The following is a 27109-nucleotide window of genomic DNA, read 5'->3' as shown; positions in this document are numbered from 1 at the left end:
GCTTTTGCAGAGAAGTGTAAGGTTATCCTGATTTTAAGTGTAAAAGAAAAAGATAAAACTGCCTACATTCTCACTGTCGGTGTTTTTTCAAGCTTTTGCATTAATTGTTCTTCCCTCCAAACACTTAAAATTATTTGCTAGCTTCCAGCTTTGTGCCCCGAATATCTAACATCTTTCTCACCATTTTAAACTTCTTTCACCTTTGTTTAGCATTTGAGAAGTTTGTCATGTTTGTCTTCCATTTTCCTGAGATGATTTCTCAAATCCTTTCCGCTGGCTCTGTGGATTTAATTTGGCTGCGGCAGCTTCAAATGTCATCATTCCCTACATTATTGTTTTCTTCCCAGCATGTTCCCTGAAGGATGATAGTTTTTATCTTATGCTTTTCTGATCCTGTTTCATAACCACACCTTCTTATCCTCTGCTAAGATGGCTAGTCAATATTCCTGCAACTATTTTTTTCTACTTATGATTTTCTTTCCCTTTTCTTTACATTTTAAAAATTCATTCTCAAAAATGTTTAACACATTCTAACAATGAGAGACTCACAGACAAAAGAAAAACCAAAATGTATATGGAACAGGCTGGTCATCACAGTGCCTAGGGAATTTTTAGAACCTATCAGGGTTTTACATAGTTTCGTTTCCTGGATTGGAATGGGATGTTCTCCTCTGAGCAATCCCCAGTGTGTACTGATGACAGTTCCTAGTTCTGTTCCTTGCAAAGGAACTTTGTAATTTGGAGGCATTGTTCCTCTGTCTCCCCCAAACTGCCCACTAACCCTTTCCACACGTTTGCATTTTTGTTGTTGTTGTTGCTACAAATGCCTAGCAAAAAAGAGATACAGAGAAAGGAAAGGAAACAGGATGAGTGGACAACACTTTGATGCATTAAAAAGTAATAAAATAATGATAATAATGATTGTAGAGGCTGTGCCTACTAAACTTTTTTTTTTTTTTTTTTTATCCTCACCCGAGGACATTTTTCCATTTTTTGTTCAGGTAGAGTGGGAGGGAGAGAGAGAGGAACAGAGAGAGAGAGAGAAACATCGATGTGAAAGGAACACATCGAGTGGCTGCCACCCACACAACCGACCAGGGTTGGGGACAAACTGCAACCGAGGCACGTGCCCTTAGCGGGAACCGAACCCGGGTCTCTCAGGACCGCAGGCCGATGCTCTAACCGCTGAACCAAACTGGCCAGGGCTGTGCCTACTGAACTTTAGTGGCTAGTGGCCACTTTCTCTTATTTCCTACTCATCACCCCCCCACCCCCACCCCGGGGATTTGCTGTCAGTGACTGGAAAGACAGAGAGGTACGAACAGGAGTGGGGGTCAGGGAGGAGTTGGGGAGAGCTCTGGGGTAGCCTGGGAATCTGCTCAACCTTTATGGGGTTTCCAAACCCATGACAAAAGACAGATTGGGGCAGCAGCAGGGGTCCTGCTCATCACTTTCTTTCTCACTAGCTTGCTGTATTTTTAGATGAAATAGCATCAGTGGTCCATCAATTATGTTATATATAGTATTATGTTAATAATAGATTCCAGTGTTTTGTAAAAGCTCATCATTTTCCATTGTGCGTCTCTACAGATATCTTAGTGGGGATTCAGCACTGGCTGAGTTAGATGCCGTTTCAGATCCATTTTAGAGGGGAAGGCTTAGCCCTAACTTCTCCAATCTGCTTTATGGGCAACTCCCCTCGGTGGCTCTCAGCTGAAGCAAAGGTGCTGCATTCTGCCCGACATCTCTCTCAGCTTGTCTTCTGTGAGTCCTTCCTTCTTCCAAAACCCCCGTGAGAAACACTATTCTCTCCATCCCATCCCTATGAAAAGTGACCTTCACACGACTCTAGTTGGAATGGTTCTTAGTGTCCCACAGCCTAGAATATAACAATGTTGACGATGATGAGTCTTTTATGACTTCGAAGATACAAACTCCATGCTTCTCTATGCTAACACTTAATTTAAGCTTGCTGATCCTTCCCGGGATGTGTTCTGCCCATCACTGCTCTTAGTACTAGCTCTGGGTAGGGACAAAATTGAACCGTCTCAGGTATATTACTTTATTCTTGCAGCTGGCTTCTACAAGTAGTCTGCTTGGCTTCCTGTACATCCTACAGCTTCTCTTGGCCTGAGTCAATACTGTCGTCTGAGTTCTGTGGTTGGATCATCATCCTCACTCTGCTGCTCTCAAATATCCACCTTCTTGTCCCTCTTTCAGTCTTTACTTTCCTAGATCCAAGTTGTTTCCTTACAGTCCAGTTTCCTGTCTGAGTTTCCCTAAAACCCAAGTTCTGTTTTCATTTTCTTTCCTCCTCACTGGGACACACAGTCTTTGTGCGGTCATTCATACCCCAGCGAATGCAATCAGCACCACTGAGCAACAGGGATGCATTCCGAGAAACGTGTCACGAGGTGATTCGGTCATTGTGTGAACATCGCAGTGTACTTACACAAACCTGGGTGGCATCCTGTCCTCCTAGGCTCTCTGGTCTAGCCTGCTGCTCCCAGGCTACAAGCCTGTACAGCATGTTACTGGGCAAACAGCATGAGATTACATCAAGCACAAGAGACTGTGGTGCAATCGACACACAGTAAAGAAGAGATGTGTGAGGTTGCTTCCAGCATAACGTGGCAGACTGTGTCTCAGCAAACTTGTTTTAATAAGTAGAAAGAGTATACTCTAAAGTAACAGTAAAAAGTATGGTAGAGGCCCTGGCCAGTTTGGCTCAGCAGTTGGAGCGTCGGCCTGCGGACCAGAGAGTCCTGGGTTCGGTTCCTGCTAGGGGCACGTACCAAAAAAAAAAAAAGTATCGTAGAGGAGATACATAACTCAGTAGCACAGTCATTTAGTGTCATTATCACGCATGACGGACTGTACATGAGTGTATGTGCTGTACTTTTATAACACAGCAGTGTGGTTGTCTACACCCGCGACACCACAACACGTCAGTGAGGCCTTGTGCTGGTCTAGCGCTCGGAGTGCTATGACGTGGTCCATCGTTGACTGAAATGTTATGAGGCTCATGATGATATTGTCAATACCGCCAGGTTTAACCTGCCTGACCATGGTGTGCTCACTGCTTATGTCAATATGGCATCCCTGGAGACCGCAGCGTATACCAAGGGTTACAGTAATACTCTTAAATGACTGGATGTACTAATGAGCGCAAAAGGCAGAAATGCAAATTTTGGACATTTCACACTCCACTGTGCATTTCAGCAATTTAAAAAAAAAGGTTAACTGTTGTCCTGGCTGGTGTTGCTTAGTGGTTAGAGTATTGGCCCTCACACCAAAGGGTCTCAGGTTCGATTCCGGTCAAGGGTATGTACCTGGGTTGCAGGTTCAATCCCCGGCCCTGGTCAGTGTGCATGCGGAAGGCGACCAAACCGATGGGTCTCTCTAACATCGATGTCTCTCTCTCCCCTGCTTCCTCCCTCCCTTCCACTCACTCAAAAAAAAAAAAAAAAAAAAAATCAATAGAAAAAAATATCCTCAGGTAAGGTTTAACAACAGGAAAAGAAAAAAGTTAACTATTAAAAATATTTGCTAATTTTCCGAGATTTAGGGCCTTAGCAGTGTTTTAGTATAATATCGTAGTCAGCATTTTAAAAGTCACTAGAGAGATACAAAGCACAGAAACAAATTGATTAGTAACGGCTCAGAGAAATGCTCATCAACCACCAGCTCACACATCCTTCTGTTTTATTATAGCAATGGATTTAATTTTGTTGTACGACAATACTGTCCATTCACATAGCATCCTTCATTAATCATCTCACCGAGTTTTCAGACCAATGAATATCTGAGAGTGTTGTTACAGATGAGCAGTCCAAAGAAGAGTCAGGGAGGAATTTCTTACAGAAACTAACCAAAAACAGATGAGGTAAAGACGCAGAGAGTATTAGCAAGGTCGAGGCTCAGGTGACTGGCTAGACTTCAAGCTATTTAATAGAAATATAATGCACACCACAAAGGAGAGTCACATACGTTACTCAAATTTTGCTAGTAGTCATACTCAAAAAGTAAAATACAGCAGGTGACATTAATAATATTTCTATTCCATCCCAATGACAAAATCAATCTCTTGTTTGTTTGGGTGCTAAGAACTCAACATCGGGGCGTATTTTATAGTTACATAACATCTCAAATTGGATTAGTTACATCGTAAGTGACTAACAGCCACAGAGAGCTAATGGCCACCACACTTGGACAGTGCAAATGTAGAATTTTGTTGTTATACTTTAAGAATAAATGTTTTATTAAAAAAATAATTAATGCAAGAGACAATCATAAATTCTTTTCTCTTACCTACACAAATCTTCTTTTATGTGCAGCGCGATCAGTTCCTTAGGAATGTGGAAAGAAAGGACACTCTCAGACATCTGCTCCCTGATTCGCATCCACTTATTGTCGGACGTGGGAAATCGATACAGTTTGCACACCGGGTTCTTTAACACTGAGGCGGGAGAAAGAAAAAAAAAGAAGCTTAATCGTTAAATTATAAGAATATGCACAACAGATGAAGATCGATGATCAAAATCATTCATCAGGCTATTTTCTAACTATTTATTGAATCAAATGTTTGTTTTATTTCATCATAAATTATTAGTGTATTTGAATTTCTAAGAATTTTGTTCTTACATCTTATTTTTTCAGTAGCTTCTGAGACAGTCTTTATTAAATTATTATAACACATCAAAGCCCGATTCATAAACATGACAACTTTGGTCCTCCAATTTATCACCTATTAATCCCGTTCTCTCTAAAGATTTCCTGAAAGCATATGTACTTATAGATATGGATGAAAATATATGTATTTATACATAATACACACTTTGAAAAAATATTTCTGAATTTCTTCCAATCACTCTTAGTCAACTTGACCCACTTATACAGTAGGTGACAAATGACCAGTTTTTTCAGAGGTTTTAAATTACCCTACTCCTAAAAATTATGTATTTCTTACATGTCAGAAAAGTTTATTCCTTGGCTTGCAATCTATTAAAATTCAAATATCAAACATACCTTAGTGCCTATGAGTCAATAACACACTTTCCTGAAACTGCTATCATCAGAAGCAAGACAGGGAGACTGTGGACAAACTGTACGTTCAAGGCGGTGGGCGGCGACGGGAGAGAAGGGCATGATCACGCCGTCAAGGGCTTGAAGGATTTAAAGCAAAAGTGTAGGGCCTGCTAGGAAGATGGTACCTGATGCTATTTGCCTGCGAAGCCTACACTCCCACCACGTTCCCAAGATGTATATTTCAGGGCAGACTTTTATTTCCATTGATATTGGGCAACACATGTCTTTGTTACACTCATACAAAAGCTTAATGTGAATATAATATTAGGTAAATCACCAGTCAATTATCTATGATGATTTAGCTCTAATTTACCAATTAAGTTGATTGAAAACAGAATTTGATATTGAAGTAGATGTACAACTGCAAATGATACTGAGCATGGTGTATGAGCCAAGTCTCCTCAAAGTGTGGGGCAAAATGCCTCCCAAAAGTTCAGGGTTCCACAGCACTGTATCTCATTCACTACCTGGGTAAACATGTAATATCTTTCTCACATTAGAATGAGGACCTGTTCATCCATTTCTTGGCAACTATTCACTGTCAAAGGTACAGTTTGGAAATTATCACGATCAGTATTGATACCACACCGGACACCTTGGTTTCAAGTTCCCCATTCATCAGTGACCCAATGCAAAGCTCTCAGTACACTTACATGCCCCCACTAAGAATTAGCCAGTGTTCACCTTTCAAATGCACCAATAGAAGCCAGAAAACAGGAGAGTATTTCCAATCTGTTCAGAGATAATACCTCAAATCTAAAGCTGTATGACCAAATTTAAAATTGTATTACCATATTTAAAGTTGTATGACCATATTTAACATAAATATAACCTTTAAGTTTTATCAATTAAACATATATAAAGTTAATGATATTTAGTTTCTTTTTATTGAAATATAAATGGCATATGACCTTAATTTCAGGCATCCCATGTAATGATTCAATATTTGTATATATTGCAATATGATCACCACAATAAATCTAGTTGACATCTCTCACCATACATAATTACACTTTTTTTCCCTGTGATGAGAACTTTTAAAATCTACTCTCTTTGCAACTTTCAAACATGAACTACAATATTATTAATTGCAGTCACCATTCTGTACATTATATACTCATGACTTATTTCTTTATTTATTTTATTAATTTATTTTTGTTACAGATGTTTCTCCTTTTCCCCCATTGACACCCTCCTCCCGAACCTCCTTAACCACAGCCTTGTTGTCTATGTCCATTGGTTATGCATATATTATTTATTTTATAATTAGATATTTATACTTTTTGACCCCTTTCTATTATCCCCATGCCCTGCTGCTATCAACCACCAGTCTGCTCTCTGTATCTATGAATTAATTTTTTCTTGTTTGTTTGGTTTCATTTTTTTTAGATTCCAGATATACGTGAGATCACATGGTATTTGTCTTTCTCTGTCTGAATTATTTCACTTAGAATAATGCCCTCAAGGTCCATCCATACATTTCATTGTATGTATGTACCACATCGTTATCCATTCATTCACTGATGGACACTAGGTTGTTTCCATGTCTTGGCTATTGAAAATAATGCTGCGATCAACATATTTCTTTTTGAATTAGCTTTTTTTTTTTTTTTTTTGCATAAATATCCAGAAGTGGAATTGCTGAAATATATGGAAGTTCTATTTAATTTTTAGGAAACACTATACTATTTTTTATAGTGACTGTACCAATCTACATTCCCATTACACAAGGGTTCCCTTTTCTCCACATTCTCACCAACAGTTTTTTCTTGTCTTTTTGATAATAGCCATGTTAAAAGATGTGAGGTGGTATCTTATTATCATTTTGTTTACATTTACCTGATGATTAATGATACTGAGCATATTTTCATGTCAGTCAGGTTAAACCTGCATGTTTTATTTAGAAAACTGCCTATTTAGATCATCTACCCACTTTTAATTGGACTGTTTGGTTTTTTTGCTATTGATTTATGAGTTCTTTATATATTTTGGATATTAGATCTTACCAGACACCTTTTCTTTCATCTGAAATATAAAAACTTACAGCAAGTCAGTGAAAAAAACTATAACATCTCATTCATTTTTAATGTGACAATGTTTCAAAGATATAAGAATTTTACTACAACATCTATTGTCATATCTCTAAAGTTGGAGAAGAAAAAAAGTATATATTGAATTCAGTATAGTGTCAGTCAGGTTAAACCACTCATGGACTCTCATGAATTCTAATATAGTTAACATGATCAGAAATGTAAGTGCATCCTTTTATTTAGTAAGACAAAAACTCAATCTCCAAATGTCCAAATTTTTTCTTCCTGACCTAAGTAAATATTCAGCTACTTGGTTTATCTATATTCAGTATATGTGTGCCTTTTTAACCTCTTTTTTAAGAGTATACAGAATCATTGCATCCTTCAAACCATGTTTAAAAATCCTTGACTTTCTCTTGCCTTTCATAAAACAATAATTATATTTAGAAAATGTATCTATTGCATTAATTTACAAATTATAAAATTCTTCATTTTCTGGTGTCACAAAACTAGTCCTGGAACTTTTGATTTTATTGTTTTTGTTTTAATGCTCTTTGTTGCTTTCTAAATATAAACCGTTGTTGAAGTGGTTTAAGCAGAAATCAAGGGTGGTTTGATTAATGATCTCCTGAACTGTCCTGTGACATGCAAGGAAGCTGTGGTAACCTGCTGTTTTTAAGGGAAACACATGGGAAAATAATTTAAAATTTTTGACAACTTCATCATCAAAAAAAAAAAAAAATCCCAATAATGTCTCCTATCTAACTTTTATGATACAATTCTGACCTTTTGAAACTCACAGGTCTCCAAAAATTGGCACCAAATTTTATATATTTATCACAATCTCAACGTACACATGGTGTGATCCATTTGAAACCCAGTTTGATTTAGCAGCATTCCTTATCGAATATCTACCATGTATAAAGCAAGAATACCTGCTCTGTGTCCTGAAATACTACAGAATGGTATATGACTTAAAATTTTTTAAAAAATAGGGCCTGACTTTCAACTCTCATGCAAATTTGTTACGCTCATTACAAAAAAAGACCAGATAAGAGGTTCTCAGCTCAAAATTCTTGTTGGGTTGATAGTGGGGAGATTTTGTCATCCTTACAGAAAAAAAAAAAAGCATGGTACTCATGCATCAAATATTGAACAATGGGCCATAAATGATTAATGTTTTTGTCATTTAAAAAAATGCTTCTCTTCTCTTGCAGAGATAAAATCTCAACAGCTCTGCACATACACCCCAGCTGTGTACATGAGTGTGATGCTCAGTTCGGGCTTTCCACAGATGCCACAACTTATCTCCGGAGCTTCCCAGACAAGAAGAAGTTAAAGGAGTTCATGGCCACCAAACTAGAATGACAGGAAATGTTAAAAGGTCAAGAAGAAGAAGAAGAAGAAGAGGAGGAGGAGGAGGGGGAGGAGGAGGAGGAGGAGGAGGAGGAGGAGGAGGAGGAGGAGGAATTATATAAAAGATATGAACCGTAAAATGTCGATAAATACATATCTATCAACAATTGAATCTAAAAAACAAAATAAATGAACAGGCAGAACAAAAATGGACTCAGATACAAAGAACATTTTGATGGTTTCCAGATGGGAGGGGCTTTGGGGAGCAGATGAGAAAGGTAAAGGAATTAAGAGATACAAACTGGTTGTCACAGAACAGTCATGGGAATGTAAAGTACACCATAGAGAATACAGCCAATAACATTCTAGTAACTATGCATGGTGTCAGATAGATACAAGAGTTATTGGAATGATCATGCAGAAAGTTATTTAATACACCTAAAATTAATAAAACTTTGTATATCAACTGCAAATGACAAATTTTAAAAATGATTTAAAAAGAGAGAGAAATGCATTTCTGACCATACAGTAGGCTTAACCCAGCAGCACTATCTATTTAATATCTATTAGAAGTTCTTTTTAAAGAAAGCCCTGTGTGTATTCTCTTCGTGTTTTTCACTGCTTTTTGTAAAACAATTACTAAAAACATAATGTGACAGATTCTACTAAGATAAAAGTGGTGGAGACATTCTGGACCACATCATGGTCTAGTGATGACTTAATAAGGATAAAGTTCTAAGCCGGTCCAGATAGTGATACATTCCCCTTGAAGTCTACCCGGTAAGGTGAATAAACACATGGACAGAAAGTAAATGACAGATGTCCCCTCAAATTGAAGCACAGCTCAAATTTCTATATTGTTTCTCCCAGACACCGTAAGAAGGCTCTTTAACAAGATAATATGCCACCTGCTTCCTAATGGGATTCAGCAACTGTAAAAGCCCAGCTGCTCTAATTCTGAATTATGAAAGTAAAGATGCCAAGGAAACATTCAACAAAGCCACCACATAGAACACACACACACACACACACACACACACACACACACAAGATGGCTGCCCAAGCAACCTGGGGAAGAAAAGATAAACCAGAGAGATTCACAAGAGTGATTTTTCTCTTTTTTGTATCTCTGTCAAGGATGTCAGTGGATTGGACAAAAATTTTGGAAATTTGGATTCAGAGTCAAGGGGATCACCAAAAAGCCATATTCCTTCAGTTGTATTTAACATATTTCTCCAGAAAAGCTCATCTGTGATTATCTCCATGAGAGGTGGTAGGAGTCACATATTTATTTATATATTTATTTATTTTTTCTTTATTGATTTTTTTAGAGAGAGAGGAAGGAAGAGGGAGAGAGAGATAGAAACATTGATGACAGAGGACATTGATTGGCCGCCTCCTGCATGCCCCCCACTGGGGATTTGGCCCACAGCCTGGGCATGTGCCCTGACTGGGAATCGAATCTGCGACCTCTTGGGGCATGGGTTGATGCTCAACCACTGAGCCACACTGGCCAGGCATGGAGTCACATGTTTAAATGGAATCTTACTTTGTTGGCTTCAAGCCTTGCAAAAATCACTATTTTAATGTACTACAGATTCTTGTACAGAATCGTTCATTCTGTAGCTTTTAATTATGCAGTTGTTTAATAGTTCTATTATTCAACTGAATCTACATACCTTGCCTATTCTCCAAAGGCTACATTATACTTACTACAGATAAGTCTGTGTAATCCAATTAGATGCTGGCTCCCTTATTAGTACTTGAAAATATCTTAGATTTATATATATCTTAAATGTAGGTTGGGTCTTTTTAAGATTGGGTAAGAACTGAGAAACCTAATAGAAATCACTAAAACACTATCCTAAGCATGGCTAATAGAAAAGAAGGGGTAAGAAAACATGACAAGAACTCTGAAAATACAGCAGAAATATCTCTTTTAAAATAATAAATATGGGGGGTAGGGCAGCTGGGTGAGATGAGTAAATGGATTAAGAAAAAAATAAAATAAAAACCTCATAGACAGAGAGAAAGGAGGGAGGTGGGGTCAGGTAGAAAGGGTCCAGGGGATATAAATGGTGACGGAAGGAGACTTTATTTTGGGTGGTGAACACACAATACAATATACAGATGATGTATTATAGAACCGTACCCCTGAAACCTATATAATTTTATTAACCAATGTTGCCCAGATGTATTCAATAAAAATCTTTTAAAAATAAAGATGAAATTAATTGCTAAAAAAGAAACTCCCGAGAAAATTTTAGTTACTATTCTCTAGATTTATTATAGAATTTAAATTGTTATTGTGTGTGTTGTTGTGTTACAAAAGAACACAACAGAATATAAATAGGATATAATCTGGGCTGGACAAAGTGCTAGTCTAGCAAAAGGCATAAACCTCTGACCATCTTCAATACAAGGCAAAGAATTAGAAAAACTATAACAAATACCAGAATAAAACATAAAAATAATATCTGTAAGGCTCTAGTCTCCAACTGGTGTTAACTGGTGAGTTTAGCATGTAGAATTTAGATGTTAGATCTTCGGTGGTCAAGAAAACAATTTGCGAGAATCGCCTAAAATGGAACTGAATGAAGTCCTACAACTATGAAATTAAAGAAACAGCCACATGGAGACCGGTAGGAGGGCGGAGGGGACGGGCTGGTCCCACATCCATGCGTGGAGGATAAAAATCAGGAGGACACCTCGGCTGGGAAGGTCCTCCCTGAGGACTGAGGGGTCCCCATCCCACACCAGGTGCCCCGCTCAGGGTTCCAGTGCCAGGAAGAGAATCCCCATCACTTCTGGCTGGAAAACCAGCGGGAACTGAGGCTCAGGGAGGCTGAGGCGGCTGGAGCCCCAGGAAGCTCCTCTTAAAGGGCCCGTGCACGGACTTACTCGGATTCACTCCCTCTGAGCTGCAGCAGAGAGGAGAGGCAGCTTGAAAGGCACCAGAGACATACGGGGAGGAACTGGGTTGTTTGGCATCAGGGCGAGAGCTGGAGAGGCAGCTTTCTCCTGGACAGACGTGCTGGTAGAGGCTGCTGTTCCTTTGGTGCACCCTTCCCCCATAAGACCGGCAGATGGGCACCATATCTGAGACTCCAGCCACCTGGCTCACTGTTTGCCCTGCCCTAGAGATACTCTGAGGCCCTTCCCCACCCAACTTTCAGGCCCACCCAAGCTGTTTCCAGTGGCTTTACCATAGGATTGACCTGTTTGGGCTCCTGCTTCAGATTTTCCTAAATTCTCTCAAACAAGCAGCATCTGGCCACAGCGAGCCCCATACCTCTCTCTAAGTGGCCCCAGGCCTGGCACTAGAAGCAGCCACCCTTGGTTCACAACTTGGCCTTTCCTGGGCACCTCCAAGCCCAGCACAAGAAGTAGCCATTAGCAGATCTCTTTGTAGCTTATACCTGGTGGCCCCAGGTAGAACACAGGCAGTGGCTGACCTGGCCTCAGAGCCAGCACACCCAGTGGACAGCTTCAGACCACATCGAAGCACCACCATCCAACCACCTTCTCAAGTGACACTCTCAAGGAGTGGACTCGGGGTACCAGAGCCCTGCTGAAGTAAGTCTTGCTCTATGTGGTGGCCCCTGCACAGCTGATCATCCAAGGTAGTCAGAGGTCGGTGGTCAGTGGGCACAGCCAGTCCTTGCAGCTGATCAGAATTGAGTAAATCCCTCCCCATTGGCATGCCAACAGCAATCAAAAATCAATTAGAACAGAAGGGTATAAAGTCTACACGAGAGGTACACCTGGAGGGCCCAGCTGGATGATCAAAGAGACTGTGCCACTGGACCCTACAGGACACCTACAACAACAATCCACCCTAGGAAGCCCAGGAGACATAGCAACTCTACCTAATACACAGAAACAAACACAGGGAGGCAGCCAAAATGAGGAGACAAAGAAACATGTCCCAAATGAAAGAACAGAACAAAACTCCAGGAAAAGAACTAAACAAAATGGAGATAAGCAATCTAACAGATGCAGAGTTCAAGACACTGGTTATAAGGATGTTCAATGAACTTAGTAAGAATTTCAAGGAACTTTGTGAGAATGTCAAGGAACTGAGTGAGGACCTCAAGAGCATAATAAAGGACCAGTCAGAAATGAAGGATGCACTAACTGAAATGAAGTATAATTTATAGGGAATCAGTAGTAGAGCAGGTGAAGCCAAGAAGCAAATCATCAATTTGGAATATAAGGAAGCAAAAAACACCCAATCAGAACAGCAAAAAAAAAAAAAAGAATCCAAAAAAATGAGGATAGTGTAAAGAGCCTCTGGAACAACTTCAAGCATCAATATTCACATCATAGGGGTGCCAGAAGGAGAAGAGAGAGAGCAAGAAATTGAGAACCTATTTGAAAAAATAATGACATAAAAATTTCCCTAACTTGGTGAAGGAAACAGAAATACAAGTCCAGGAAGCACAGAGAGTCCCAAACAAGATGATCCCAAAGAGACCCACACCAAGACACATCATCATCAAAATGCAAAAGGTTCAAGACAAAGAGAGAATCTTAAAAACAGCAAGAGAAAAGCAGTTAGTTACTACAATGGAGCTCCCATAAAACTGTCAGCTGATTTCTCAAAAGAAACTTTGCAGGCCAGAAGGGAGTGGCAAGAAATATTCAAAGTGATGAAAAGCAAGGACCTACAACCAAGATTACTCTATCCTGCAAAGCTGTCATTTAGAATTGATGGCCACATAAAGAGTTTGCCAGACAAGAAAAAGTTAAAGGAGTTCATCACTACCAAACCAGTATTATATGAAATGTTGATGGGTCTTCTTGAAGAAGATTTAAAAAAAAATATGAACAATAACATGACAATAAATACATATCTATCAACAATTGAATCCACAAGCAAAATGAGCACGCAGAACAGAAAGACTCGTAGACACAGAGACCTTTTTGTTGGTTGCCAGATGGGATAGGGCTGGGGGGATGAATGAAAAAGATGAAGCAATTAAGAAGTACAAATTGGTTGTTAGACTGATGGACCTCAAAGGGAAGGGGGGAGGTGGGGTAGGAAGAGAGAAACCAGAGAACTTACGTGCATATATGCATAACCAATAGACACAGACAATAGTGTGCGGAAGGCAGGCGGGGGGTGGGAGTGGGTGATAAGAGGGGGAAAAGAGGAGGGACATCTGTAATACATTCAACAATAAAGATAAGTTTCAAAAGAAAAAAAAAAGAAAAGCATACTAGCCATTTAACAAGAAAAGAAAAGAAAACACTTTGCTTCACTCCTTCTAGTTTAATTTGTTCTGTTGAATTCTAGTTCAGTCATAAAAACAAGGGACAAAACTAAAGAAGGTAGAAGCTGGCTCATATTCCATGCTGAGCAACCTGTAGTATTCTGAACGCACATTGTTTCTTGACAATCTGCTTCTGTTCAAGGCATTTTCTGATAACCATCCTTAATACTCAGCTCAGCCAACATCTCCTCCAGGAAGCCTTCCTTGGCTTCCATCCCCTGCCTCCCACCAGATGTCTCTCCTTTGTACTTCCCATTACCATCTCTAGCATGGTTCTTCCCTGTTCTGCTGTGATTGTTTATTTTGGGGGCCCTCCATCAGAACGTGACCTTAGTGAAAGCCAGGGCTGTGCTGTTTGCCTCATACAGTGCCCAGTAAATGCAAACATTGCACAGAGATGAGCTTAAACCTGGCAGCTCAGATGTTTCCCAGCACTACTTGCCCCAACAGGAGAACAGCGAGAGTTCCAACCGTGTGCAGGGGGCGGCGATGCAAGGGGGGAGCGCATGCTCAAACCTCACTTCAAGGGACAGCAGAGGCATCAAGACGAGGAAAGGAAAAACCACGGTTGAAAGATAGGCCTCCTCACATGTAGCCACAAAAATATTAACTTTTTGACTGCATTACTTTCTTGCTTTTATTTTTCTTCCAGTTTACCTACAGTGGGCAGTGGAGGAGGTAATGTACTGAGGAAGAGAGTGGAAGCATTTAAAGGTGTCTAAGAGATGATTCCATTGATTATTGGATAGTGAAATTCACTCTTCCATGGGAGCTACTTAACATCCTAAATATATTAGCCCATAGTAATAAAAATATATGGGGATTCCAAAGGATCAAGGTTAATGGACTCCATCGCATTTGTTAAAATAGCAAAGGGCAAAGATATCTGGCCAGTGAGTATACAGGGTCAAGGGCCAATGTTATAAGCCAAAATGACTCCAAATCTTATATATCAGAGAGTTATAAATACAAGGGCAAAATTTATTTAAACTAATAAGGATGAAATATAAGAGATATCTTTGTTAACACAAAATGATATCATCTCAAATTTGACACGGTAGTAAATTTAGTACCTAATAAATGAAAATAGGAAAACTGGGGATGTGTTTTTGCCTGGAATTCATCAGGGTTTAAATAAGTAGAGAGGGAACATTTTGACAATCTCTTAAAATATTCTGAGTCATGCATTGCTTTTTGCTGGTGATACAATGAGGAGAATAGGACCCTGGTATTTTGCTCAGTTGTGCGAGATTGTGAAAGGCAATTAAAACCTTTGTTTGTGATATGAGGCAGAAAACATTTCAAAATGAGAATTTGGTAGTGATCTTTACGAAAAGTAATAAATTATTTTATTTCAAACCTAAATAATTACATTTGAACATGTATCTCCTAGAGAGAATAGCAGTGCAGTTTTTCATTACCGGACAAACATATTCAAATGACAGGATATGTCTGCTATCAGCCATTCGACAAGCATTTATTGAGTTCCTATTCATTGTATTCTGGCCCCTGCGGTACAGAAATAAATAAGCACTGTTCCTTCTTCTTAAATAGCCTATAACCCTGCATCTACCACCCAGCAACAGCAGTAGACGGCTTAACCTTATTTTGGGAGAAAGGAATCAAAGATACGGTGGCCTATTTTGAGAAAAGGTGTGATTCATCTGGGAAGCAAGAAGTGACAATACCACTCAGCTCTCCAGAGCAGGAGACCTGCATGGATTCGGGACTGGTGGCCCGCAGTGCCCCCCGCTCAGACCCCGGCTCACTCAGTCAGGGAGATCCCCGCCCAGACGCATCTGAGAGCATGTGCAGGGCACTGTGCACGCTGCTACACGGCATGAAAGTGGTCTTTAAAGAATAGGAAGGGCAATTTCATGACTCGAGAAGTATGGAATTCGACCAAGGGAGACGCCGTAGCAAGATGTAATGCTTGCTGACAGGGGGAAACTCACTCAAAATGTGAAGATAATAGGAAACTTGGGGACAGGAACCATCACTTCCCCGGACTTGGCATCGGAATCGAGGGCTACACTGAGGCACTTCACAGGGAACACTGGGAGGGTGAACTACAGAGAGAACCGTCCTCCTGAAAACAGTTTATGAAGGTGTATCTGTTGGTGGAAAGGCTTATTAAATATAAATAACTCCTGAGTAAGATGACTGTGAATGAAAAAGAGGTGATATGTGCCTCCATGGGAAACTGATTTAAAAGAATACCTCCAGAAAATATTTATAAAAAAGAAGAAAAACAGGAAGTCAAAAAGGAAGCCAAAGGCTAAGTTGATCTCGTCATTTTTAAAAAATTGATGTGCAGATAGGCTGACCTGTCTGTCGGGGTCGCACTGCTGGTGGGCAAACCTAGACTCTGACACCAGCTCTTATATTATAACCACAAGAGCCCATCGGTCCTGTTTTGCTGCAGACAAGGGGATATCACTTAGCAGGACACATTAGAGACCTAACTGTACTTCTCTACGTTCAAAATCAACTTCCCCCTCCCTCACCCCAGCAACAAATAGATCTAAGTGTTCTTACTACCACTTTGCTTAAGGGAATACCCAAATAGTTAACCTACTGTTTCAACCACTTTACTCTAGGAGTTCTATACTTAGAAAGTCCAACTAAATAAGACCCTTTACTGTCTAATACTTACTGTCTTCCAGTGAGCCTCAGAGGATATAAAATCCAACAGCTAAAAGGAATTTGGTTTGCCAGGTATTAAGTTATCTCTACATCTTTCTTACGGAGTTGTAAATTCTGCTCACTCCTCCACCTCCTACTCTCCCCTTCTGCCCCCAATTCCCCAGACTCCCAACGCACACATTCAACTCGCAGGACACAACGGGGCGGGACAGAGCGGGCCCTCAGGGGGAGAGCTTTTTCTTTCTGGTCTTACAATAGATAAGTGAATTTCCTGAATTATAAATTAAGCCTTTGGAGATATAAATAGAAGAGGGGAGAGCTGCTGAGAGAGATGACACTCTCTTCTTCTCACTCAATAAGTACTTCATAACTCACCGGAGGCCGGCAAGCTCCATGTAATACATTAATGCACAGGCTTGAGAAGAATGTCGATAGCCCCCTTTGCCTACAGATTAAAAAGAAAATACCCCATGGGAATATAATGGATTCATCCCAAAGTTGCTGAGTTTCGATAGATAAATAAATAGGAAAAAAAGACAAAGGTACACATAGGCCAAATTCATACATATTCTATACCTGCACAATGCATTTTTATATTCTGAAAAGAAACGTCTCATGAATAGTACCTTAGTTGAATTTTTAATACTTTAGAAAATCTAGCACGCAATGCATTATATAGATGATGTATCATAAAAGTGTACACTTGAAACCTATATAATTTTATCAACCAATGCCATCCTAATAAATTTAATTTAAAATTTTTAATCTAGCTAGTATAACATTTGAGTGTCATTTAGCCTTATCTTTGCCTAATAAAAGAAGGCTAAAAAAATACGTGTGGCAAATAGACTAGGTTCTAAGTGCTCCTCTGGGTTGTCTAGACTAAGGAGATTGAAAAATGTCATTGGAACTAAGTGAAGTATCACCACCAAAACTGTCACCTCCAAGGAAAAAGAAAAGCAGTAATCAATCATCTCCCACCCCACTAAGTAAGTACATTTGAATTGCAGAATGCAGCTGCTCCCATCAATTCCAATGCAGCTGTCTTTGTCAGTACAGTGTACCCATTAGGAATAGTACCCGAGTAATTTGGAAGAGTTACTGCAATTCCAAGACTCATGCGCTACAGATTTTACCACCCAAGTGATAGGAGGTACTGATTTATTTTTCACTATGTTTCCTCTGTCTCTGCTTCCTCAGGTAATATATTCTCCTACTTAGCCATTTTTCTCTTTCTCTTTGGAATTTACATGAAACCAATCGGTATTTTAAAATGGCAATTCTTTTTGTGCACATAAAAATTACAAGGTTCACGTGACTGACTCATTAAAAAGTTATCTTACAGTATACATGAGTTTGCTGATAACCTGATTCATTCCGACTGCATTGAAAATGAACTTAACATCTCCCACACTCCATTTTATTTTTCAAAACTGACATTTAGTAAATTAAATAGATTATCTGGATATATTAAAATAAAGGACTAAAGGCTTTACTAACTTTCAGGTGGAAGAATAAATGTGAGGAGGATCCTTTGAGGATATATTAGATATTTTAACCACAATTACCAAGTTGTTGTTTTTTTCTATCCTCACCCGAGGACATTTTTTCACTTTTTGTTCAGATAGAGTGGGAGGGAGAGAGGGGAAGAGACAGAGAGAGAGAGAAACATCGACATGAAAGGGACACATCGAGTGGTCGCCACCCGCACAACCCAACCAGGGCTGGGGACAAACTGCAACCGGGGTACGTGCCCTTAGCGGGAACCGAACCCCGGTCTCTCTGGACTGCAGGCTGATGCTCTAACCACTGAGCCAAACCGGCCAAGGCCAATTACCAAGTACTTTTATGGTCTAACTCTCTGGTAGACCCTTCACTGTTCAATGAACATCCCTCTAATATCACTGCCTTAATAAAATAAAAAACAAAACAAAAACATGTCATTTGGTCATAAGGAGAGAAGCAGTTGGTCTTCTTTGGTATAATCCCTCATTCTTCATAAGTATAGCTAACGTTTTATTGTTATTGTTAAATTTTATTTTGAGTTCTCTGTATACAGAAACACAGTCAAATGGTTGCCTTCCTCTTTTCCATTCCCATTCTCTATTATTAGGGCTTCCTTCAGGGAATACCTGTTAATAGTTGAGGGGTTCTGTATTAGTAAGCCTTTGAAATATGGTATCATTCATTAAGCTGATTATAATGTTATCTATGTCTTTGTTTAAATGTACAACATGGCAGGGCTAAAAAAATATTAAAGCTTATTAAATTGTTACACCAACATATTAATTAATTTTTTTTAGTAATAGCACAGCCTAGTAATTAAGAGCAAAAGCCTTAGGATCAAAACCAGATTTAAATTCTGAACCTGCTATTTGCTAAGTAGGTGCCCTTGACCAAGTTCCTCGTCTGTCACCCAGGGTTAACGCCAGTGCCTTCTTTAGGGCACACATCAGACATCCGCCGTCAAAGTGAGACCAGCATACGGGCACTGAGCACATTGCCTGTCACTGTCATAGTCGTTATTTAGGGCTATGATCGTTACTGGCATTCCGATTTGCATTATTATTCAAATATTAGCTCTGTGATTTACATATATATTTTATCACACATTCTTAACTGTACCTATACCAGTTTTATTCACAAGCTCATAATTCAGCACATTGTTTAGTGCCTCGTTGAAATTCAATACATTACGGTCAGTAATGCAGTACATACATCCACCCCAAGAACATGCAGACACGCGTATGAATTCTTCCGACTGGATGCATATATCTACTGTTCGAGCAACTTTATTTTGAGTCCTGTAATTAGAAAGTCAAGGGAAATTAGAGCTCCACATTTCTGATACTTACTCTGCCTTCCGGTGTGTTTCATTTCTGAGAATTTGTCACTTAGCCAAGGTATTTGCACATCTTCCGTATGGAACTGTCCAGTCTGCCCACCCTGCTGGCCCCTCACAATGACCGACGCAGTGACTGCGTGTTTACAAACGGTGCCCTGAGGACACTGCCAGGCTCGGCGTGGGCTCCACGGTACACGGGACACGCACACCGGCGGTCCTGGGAACCGATGGGCGTTTCTAGGACAGGGCACATACCTGCACTCAGAAAAGGTGAGTTGTCTTTTCCGCTCACACCGTCTGGGGCCGAACATTCACACACCAGTGCACACTGGGAAAGAAGCAAAGAAAAGGGAAAACATTTGAAAGTAATCAAAATAAGAAACTTATTTTGTTTGGAGAACATGGGGCTGTGCACATGGTTTTAAAAAGTTCTGAACCAGATATTTTGGTAAAACTGTTTTCAGCTTTATCTTTACCATGAAACCTGCTTAACTTGTGATGATTTACATAGAACATGATTGTATTATATAATTATAGACTACACTTCAGATCTAGGTAAGAACCACTTAGGAAAGGAAGTAAAACATGGGAAGGGATTGTCCCCGAATGTCCCTAGGACAGCAAATCATATTTGACAAGCTGAAGGATTTTGCTTTCCAGACAGCTGGGATGACTATGAATCAATAATAAAGCAAATCATTTTCTAGATTTTGAGTAAAGGCAACTTTACATAAAAATAAAATATGTGGTGCCCTGGCTGATTTGGCTCAGCGGTTAGAGCGTCGGCCTGCGGTCCAGAGAGACCCAGGTTCGGTTTTCGCTAAGGGCACGTACCTCGGTTGCAGTTTGTCCACGGCCCTGGTTGGGTCGTGCAGGTGGCAACCACTCGATGTGTCCCTTTCACGTCATTGTTTCTCTCTCTCTCTCCCTCCCACTCTATCTGAACAAAATAAATAAATAAAAAATAAAATAAAATATGTGGTGGCATCTAATTACATAAGGAGACAGGAGAGTTTTGTCTCCAGCAAAACAAAGCAAACATTTGCTCACTGCCTGTGAGGACACTTTAGAAAGGAGCTGATCCAGAGATGGGAAGGAGGTGAGCCTTTGCAGAGTGACACGTCTCTGGACAGAAGAGAGAGAGCAGCCCAGACATCCTGTTAGCAGCCCGGACTGTCCTCCAGCTCCCATGACACTGTCACTAACCGAGGAAGCGAAACCCTTCTGGCTCCAGGAAGTTGACAAGAGACCTATCTGCACATAACACCAGCGTTTGTTTCTTCAAAGGAGTTTCCTTCTATCTCTAGCCAAAACACAAAAAATCAGGCTGGGGGAAGGAACAGAAGGGAGAAATATGTCAACCATGAACAAATAAATGCAGATAAAAAGAAAACAAACAAAACCCAGGAAGCTCTTTTGGTGATGAGTTCCAAGGGGAACAGCCACCCTTCTGGGGTGCGCAGGGCTCTGCTTGGGAGGCGCCAGGGCCTCGGACCCTCCCCAGGAGAGTACGCCCCAATTGCCTGGGCTATTCCCTAACTGGCCTGTCTGTCTCCCTCCGCTCTGCCTTCCTCAGGCACTGGCCCCTCTGAGAATCATGACCACTGCCCCTTAGGCATTTTGGGATATTTGATCCTTGATTTAAATGTTGCCTTCTGTATTCTTATAGTTCACTACTTATTCCTTGCATTACTAGAAAATTTTACTTGATGGGGAAAAAATGGGCTCTCACAATTTCTTTTTTTAAATATATATTTTTAAACCTCATTCAAGGACACACTTTTTTTTTTTTTTTTTACTGATTTGAGAGAAAGAGATCAACATGAGAAAGAAACATCCATTGGTTATTGATTGCACCCCGACCTGGGATCAAACTCACAACCTGGGTGTATGCCATGACCAGGAATGGAGCCCGCCACCTCTCAGTGTCAGGATGAAGCTCCAACCCACGACCCACTGCCAGAGCACGCTCTCATACTTAGGTCCTAGTTTACTGAAAGAGTGAATGGCTGCGAACAGCTCTTAACATCTGATGTTCTCTAAATCTTTTCCTGACAAACCAGAAGTCAGAGGAGACCCCTTCTTTTAATTCACAACTACTTTGGAAACACACTTCCTAAACCATTAGAGTAATGTGCAGTGATGCTTGAACACCCTTAAAATCCTTTATTTTTCTTATTTCCAATTTCCTCTACTCCTTTCCAGCCTGCATTGGGCTGTTAAAAGGATCTTTCACAAGCATTATGGTCATCATATCAATGTTCTGTCCTAGAGTGTACAATAGTGACCTGCTGCCCAGTCAAATCCTCTATTCTCCGACTGGACTTCACATCCTTGCCTGATTTGTCTCTGATATCCTTCCATATAATAACTAAGCTTATAGCTATAGGTCACCCTCCTTTCTAAAAAAGATCACCATCTACAGTATAAGTCATAGGAACAGTTCAGATGGGACTCTTATTGAAGGTATTTGTTATTCATAGGGATCAGGCTGTAACCCTGAGAAACGGCTTCCCTAGGTGAAGGAGACCCTGCTTTCTGTTTCCTAACCCAAAGCCTGCATTACTTAACAAATAGATGCAGAAATACGATGTTCATACAGCCATCATTCCCATCCACACCGGAAGGCGGATACTTAGGACCATTTTAACCTAATAGCATTCTTCTTTTGCCGTTTCTGTCTTATACTTTAAAATTCTACCATTAAAAATGACCTCAAGACTTAAATCCATAAAACATAAACAGAAAATATCCAATAAACGTTTACTAAATTAACACTTTCGTATTTGAACTTGGTAATTATTTTCTTCAACTTCCCCGAGTGTACCGTCTGTCTCTGTTTAGATGGAAGGTTTTTTTGAAGCAAAGGACCATACTTATTTTCTTAGCCTTTTTTTTTTTTTTTTTTACACTTGACTGTAGAATCATTTACACTGTGCTGGGTGCTACAGAGAATGCAACAATTAAACAAGATGTGGAATCTGTACTTAAGGAGGAATCTGTACTTAAGGAGGCTTCAGCTATATATGCTGTTCATTGCTATTACGATGATGGATATTTGCAGAGACACACTTACATGGTGTGTGCCCTCAACGTAACGATTGTCCGCTTGTGACTCTGAGCGGGAATAACGAACATCCGCACTTTGGTAGCACATGTAGCACCGTACCCCTACTGCTTCTGATGAAGACTTTAAAGGTACATTTAATGGTAACTGTGGCTAAGGAGAAATAACAAGATATGGAAAATGCTTGCAGCTTAATGATTTTAAATATCAACTAACTTATCAGTTTGCCATGCATTGGGCTAGAAAATTAGCCACATTGTAAGAACAGTGATCACAAAGCTCTGTAGGAATCCACCCAAGACCAACACGTCTTGGCGAAACACTTAGTTTACTCCTTAAATGGTTCTTTCCATTCGGTAGGAGGCTCCTGGAAGCCCCTGATAAGGTTTGTCTTTGCATCCTCAGTAATGTCTAGCAAGGGCGAAAATGAAATTATTTTCATAGTAATACTAAAGCATTATTTGTCTGTTTTTCCTCTCTTTCTCTTACAAGCACCTAGGGGAATTTTCCAGAGCAGATAGGACATATCATTTGACAGCTAATGGAATGTGCGCTTGTGTACTTTTATTTCAAATATCTCTTGTAAGAACTTCTAATATGATAAATGTCTACAGATATAACCCAAATATGTAAAGTCTCTAATAAAGTAAATATCAATAGGTAAAATCCACATAAATATAAATTTTAGAAGTATAAAATATGAGAAGGTCTATGGTTTTGTGATCTCATTCAGTCTCAAGGTTTAAATATTATCCAAATACCATCTGATGATTCACGAATATATCATTCTGGCTTGGACATCTCAACTGAATTCCAGACTCAAACCTCCGAATGCACGTGTACATCTGCGCTTTGAAGTCTAAGAGGAATGTGAAGTTTAACATTTCAAAATCTCCGGTCCTCTCCAACCTGCCTCTCTCAGCTTTCCTAGCCACAGCAAACGGTCGTTAGTCTTCGGCTGTCCTTGGCACCTGGAGACTGGTCATGTTTTATTTTATCCATTAATACTTCCCTGGTCCGATTCGGCTTCATTTCTACCCTGCATGTTTGCAATCACCAAGCTCTCCTGTCCTGCCTCCTTTCAGGCCATAATCAACACAGCAGCCAGCATGAATTAAACATGAATCATCTCAGTTCATACCTCCACCCGAAATTCCTCAACCGTCTTTCCATCGAGCCCAGAGCTAATGGCCTAGCAGGCACTGCACAGGCAGTCTTCCCTGGGCATGCTCCCTGCCCTCCACTCCTCCCACTGGCCTCCTCGACCCCGCAGTGCCAGTCCCACTGGCCTCCTCGCCGTTCCTTCAATACGACATGCATGCAGCCACCTCAGGGCCTTTGCTCTTGCTGTTCATGCTACCTAGAATTCTTGTTCCTTCAGATACCCACATGGCTTGCTCCCTTATTTCCTGCACATTTCAGCTCAAATATCACATTACCAGTGAATCTCTCCTTGTCCATCTAGTATAAAATAGCCATATCCCAGCTGCCCCTTGTCCTTGAACTCTGTCTTATTATTTCCTACAGCACATAGCACTATCTGAACATAGAAGGCAGGATTGTTTGATGAATGAATAATGACTATTATATGAGTGCAAATCATCCCATAAGGTAAGTAAGGTCAGTGATGTTACTCTCAATTTTATGTTTGGAGAAAATATATTTGAGACTAGTCCTTAGCTACCCAAGGACTACATTTTCCCTTATCACGGCTGAAGAAAGTTCACTTAAAACACCACTTCAAAGTGTGGAGGCAAAACAGCCTGAGAAGGACAGTTGGTCATCAAAATACTAGTTAGACAGGTTCATGGTCCAAAGGAGATGCATTATGATTCCACTTCTTTGCCACTGTCATGAAGAAGTAAGGCACTGTCCTTCCTGTGGTAGAAATCATCACCCCTTTGCCCTGTGCCACCTTCAGATGTAATGTAACCACTAAACACAAGGCAGGGACCGAGGGGAGCTCAGCTCCTGCAAAGCCCCCGTGAGGATGCCGCCCGACACGCCTCCTGCTGACCAGAAGCCCAGGCGGTCCTGTGGCAAAGGGGTGGACTGTGTCTGGCTCCCTGGAGCTGTTGCTGCTACTCACGGGGGTCTTCTCAGCTGTCACCTGATTTGATGACTTTACTTCCCACTTCTCCTTTCCCTAGTAGCATTTTTTTTTCTTGCTACTTAATTCAATGGTAAAAAAAAAAAAAAAAAAAAAAAAGTCTCCCTTTCCCTTCATAATCCTACATTCTTCACCACACCCTTACTCCATCTTTATTTATTGACCAGTTGGTACAGCCTCATATGCCACCAAATATTTTCCAGTTTACAACACAATGTTGGGTTTTATTTCTCCAGAGTAAAGTCAACTTCATTCATTCATTTTTCCTGTGTCAGGCTCATTCTAGGCACTGGGGACAAAGGAGAGAACAAAATAGACGAACGTCTTTCTCTCACGAAGTTCATTCTAGGGAGGGAGGCGGACAATAAATGTGATAAGTAAATAAAATAGATAGGATGTTGGCGAGTGATACGTGCTAAGGACAGGAATGATGCAGAGACGGGACAGGAAGTTTTGGATGGGCACTGTCACTTTAGTTATGGTGGCTGAGCAGGCTTTCGTGAGAGGGTGACATTTTGCATAGACCAGAAGTGAGCACACGGCTTACTGAGGAGAAAGCTTCAGAGGAAGACGGAGGAGCCAGTGCAAAGGCCTGAGCTGGACACGCACCTGGGACGTTCCGCGAGCAGCAGACAAGGCACGTGGCTGGGCCGCAGGGGGCAGAAAGGAGGAGCACAGGCAGGTGGAGGAGGTAACGGCGGGCAGCACTAGCAGGACTTCCAGTCAGGTCGCCCAAGGCTCTGGGCTGATACTTTCAGGGAGTTAAGGAGCCACTGGGATGACATGTCCTGTGTTACATTTGAACAAGTGCTCTGCTGAGAACAGACCATGGGGTGGGTGTTGGGAGGAGGAAGGAGGGAACTGGGGAGACATTTAAGAGACTACTGTGAAAACGTAGGTGACAGTCAATGTCGGTAACAGTGAAAGGGTCATGAGTCCTTGGATTCTGGACTCAATTAGAAGTCAGAATCCAAGGATATGCTGCGATATTGTATATGTCACCACCCCTTTGCCACAGGGCCGCCTGGGCTCCCTGTTGGCAGGAGGCGTGTCGGGTGGCATCCTCACGGGGGCTTTGCAGGAGCTGAGCTCCGCTCGGTCCCTGCCTTGTCTGCCCTTGTGTTTAGTGGTTAGATTACCTCTGAAGGTGGCACAGGGCAAAGGGGTGATGATTTCTATGACAGACGTTAGAAGTCAGAATCCACAGGATATGCTGACATATTGACTGTGCATGCGAGAGAAAGAAAGGGGTAATGACGTGACAAAAAAATTTTTTTTTAAACTTTGGATACCGAATGCTGTATTTCACCTAATATACTGGATTTAAAAAAGGGCAATGTTAGTATTTCTTTGTGACTTTTCTTTCTACTGCTATGTGATATTAAACACGTTGTCTTCTATTTCTATGTTTGCATGTATCAAATACAAGTCTGAGCCAGCATAATAGGGTGAGCGACCCTCTGCTGTCTCCCCTGGATGAGAAATATACAGCGTGGGGCAAGGGTAGGTTTACAGGGGTGAGTACTGAAACACAGAATTCATTCTTGTATTAGTATTCATCAGCTATTGTATTATTTTCCATGATTTGAGGAAACCAGTAAGTAAATATATGTGAGAAGAGAGAATTCAGATTTTTTAAAGTATTTTATTCCATGCTCTGAAGGCTATGTGAAAATTCAAAATTAAAGCGCAGTATTTTATATCAGAGGTATTATTATGAAATGAATTGTGTTCCTTAAAATTCACATGTTGAAGCCCATGCACCCAATGTGACTGTATGTGGAGGTGGGACCTTCATGAAGGTAATTAAGGTTAAATGAGGTCATAAGGATGGGGCCCTAAACCGACAGAGCTGGTCTCCTACTAAAAGAGAGAGAGACACACACACCAGAGCCCTGGTCATTTTGGCTCCATGGTTAGAGCATTGGCTTTTGGACCAAAGAGTCATGGGTTTGATTCCGGTCAAGGGCATGTACCTTGGTTGCAGATCAATCCCTGACCCTGGTCGGGATCATGCAGGAGGCAACCAATCAATGTGTCCCTCTCACATCAATGTCTCTCTCTCTCTCTCTCTCTCTCTCTCTCCTTCTCTGCCTCCCTCCCTCCCTCCCACTCTATCTAATAATAATAAAAAAAAATCAATGCGAAAGTATTCTCAGGTGAGGATTAAAAAGAAAGAGACAGCACCGCTGGCTCTCCCTCGCTGTGCACATGGACCGGGAAAGCGCACTGGAGGACACAGCAAGAAGCCTGCAGGCCAGGAGGGGACCTGCTGCGAGGAACTCAGTCATCTGGCCTTTGGATCTGGGACTCCTCATTCTCCAGACTATGAGAACCTGTATTTCTGTTGTGTAAGCCTCTCGGCCTGATATGCGACCAGGGCAGCTGAGCTGATTCGCACAGGTGGTCCTCTTCTATCTGCAAAGCAGTGGAAGGGATGTAGATTCGGAATGTGCTTTCTTTCAGGGACTTCGTCTTTTCATATGTTTCAGTCCTTCACTAACTTCGGGAATTTCATCTCCATTAGTAACAAACTGTGTTAATACACTTCACCGGTTTTGATTTAGGGACTCTGCAAAAGGGTCTCTGCATTAGCATTTCTAAGGCACCCCAGACGATCCTGACCCTGCCTTGAAAATCGCTGAGATCAAGTTATTTCCACAGCCCTGGCCAGTTTAGCTCAGCGGTTAG

General features: G+C 40.9%; 1 protein-coding gene across 8 annotated transcripts in view; it reads right to left on the bottom strand.

The window, feature by feature from the left end:
* INPP4B (inositol polyphosphate-4-phosphatase type II B) overlaps positions 1-27109 on the bottom strand; it is a 595725-nt gene that overhangs the window by 149993 nt on the left and 418623 nt on the right. For 7 of the 8 annotated variants that reach the window (XM_036282080.1, XM_036282084.1, XM_036282081.1 and 4 more), the window contains 2 exons: positions 19497-19569; positions 4312-4459 (listed from right to left, as the gene is read on the bottom strand). In XM_036282080.1, the coding sequence (XP_036137973.1) occupies positions 4312-4459; positions 19497-19569 (221 nt within the window). Of the gene's footprint in view, positions 1-4311; positions 4460-19114; positions 19201-19496; positions 19570-27109 lie in introns of all 8 variants that reach the window. The other variant, XM_036282086.1, reaches the window with a different exon arrangement.

The sequence above is a fragment of the Molossus molossus genome, unplaced genomic scaffold (assembly GCF_014108415.1).
Source record: "Molossus molossus isolate mMolMol1 unplaced genomic scaffold, mMolMol1.p scaffold_m16_p_4, whole genome shotgun sequence".
In the NCBI taxonomy this organism is placed as follows: domain Eukaryota; kingdom Metazoa; phylum Chordata; class Mammalia; order Chiroptera; family Molossidae; genus Molossus; species Molossus molossus.
The sequence above is the reverse complement of the archived record's forward strand: the minus strand, read 5'-3'. Positions and strand labels throughout refer to the sequence as shown.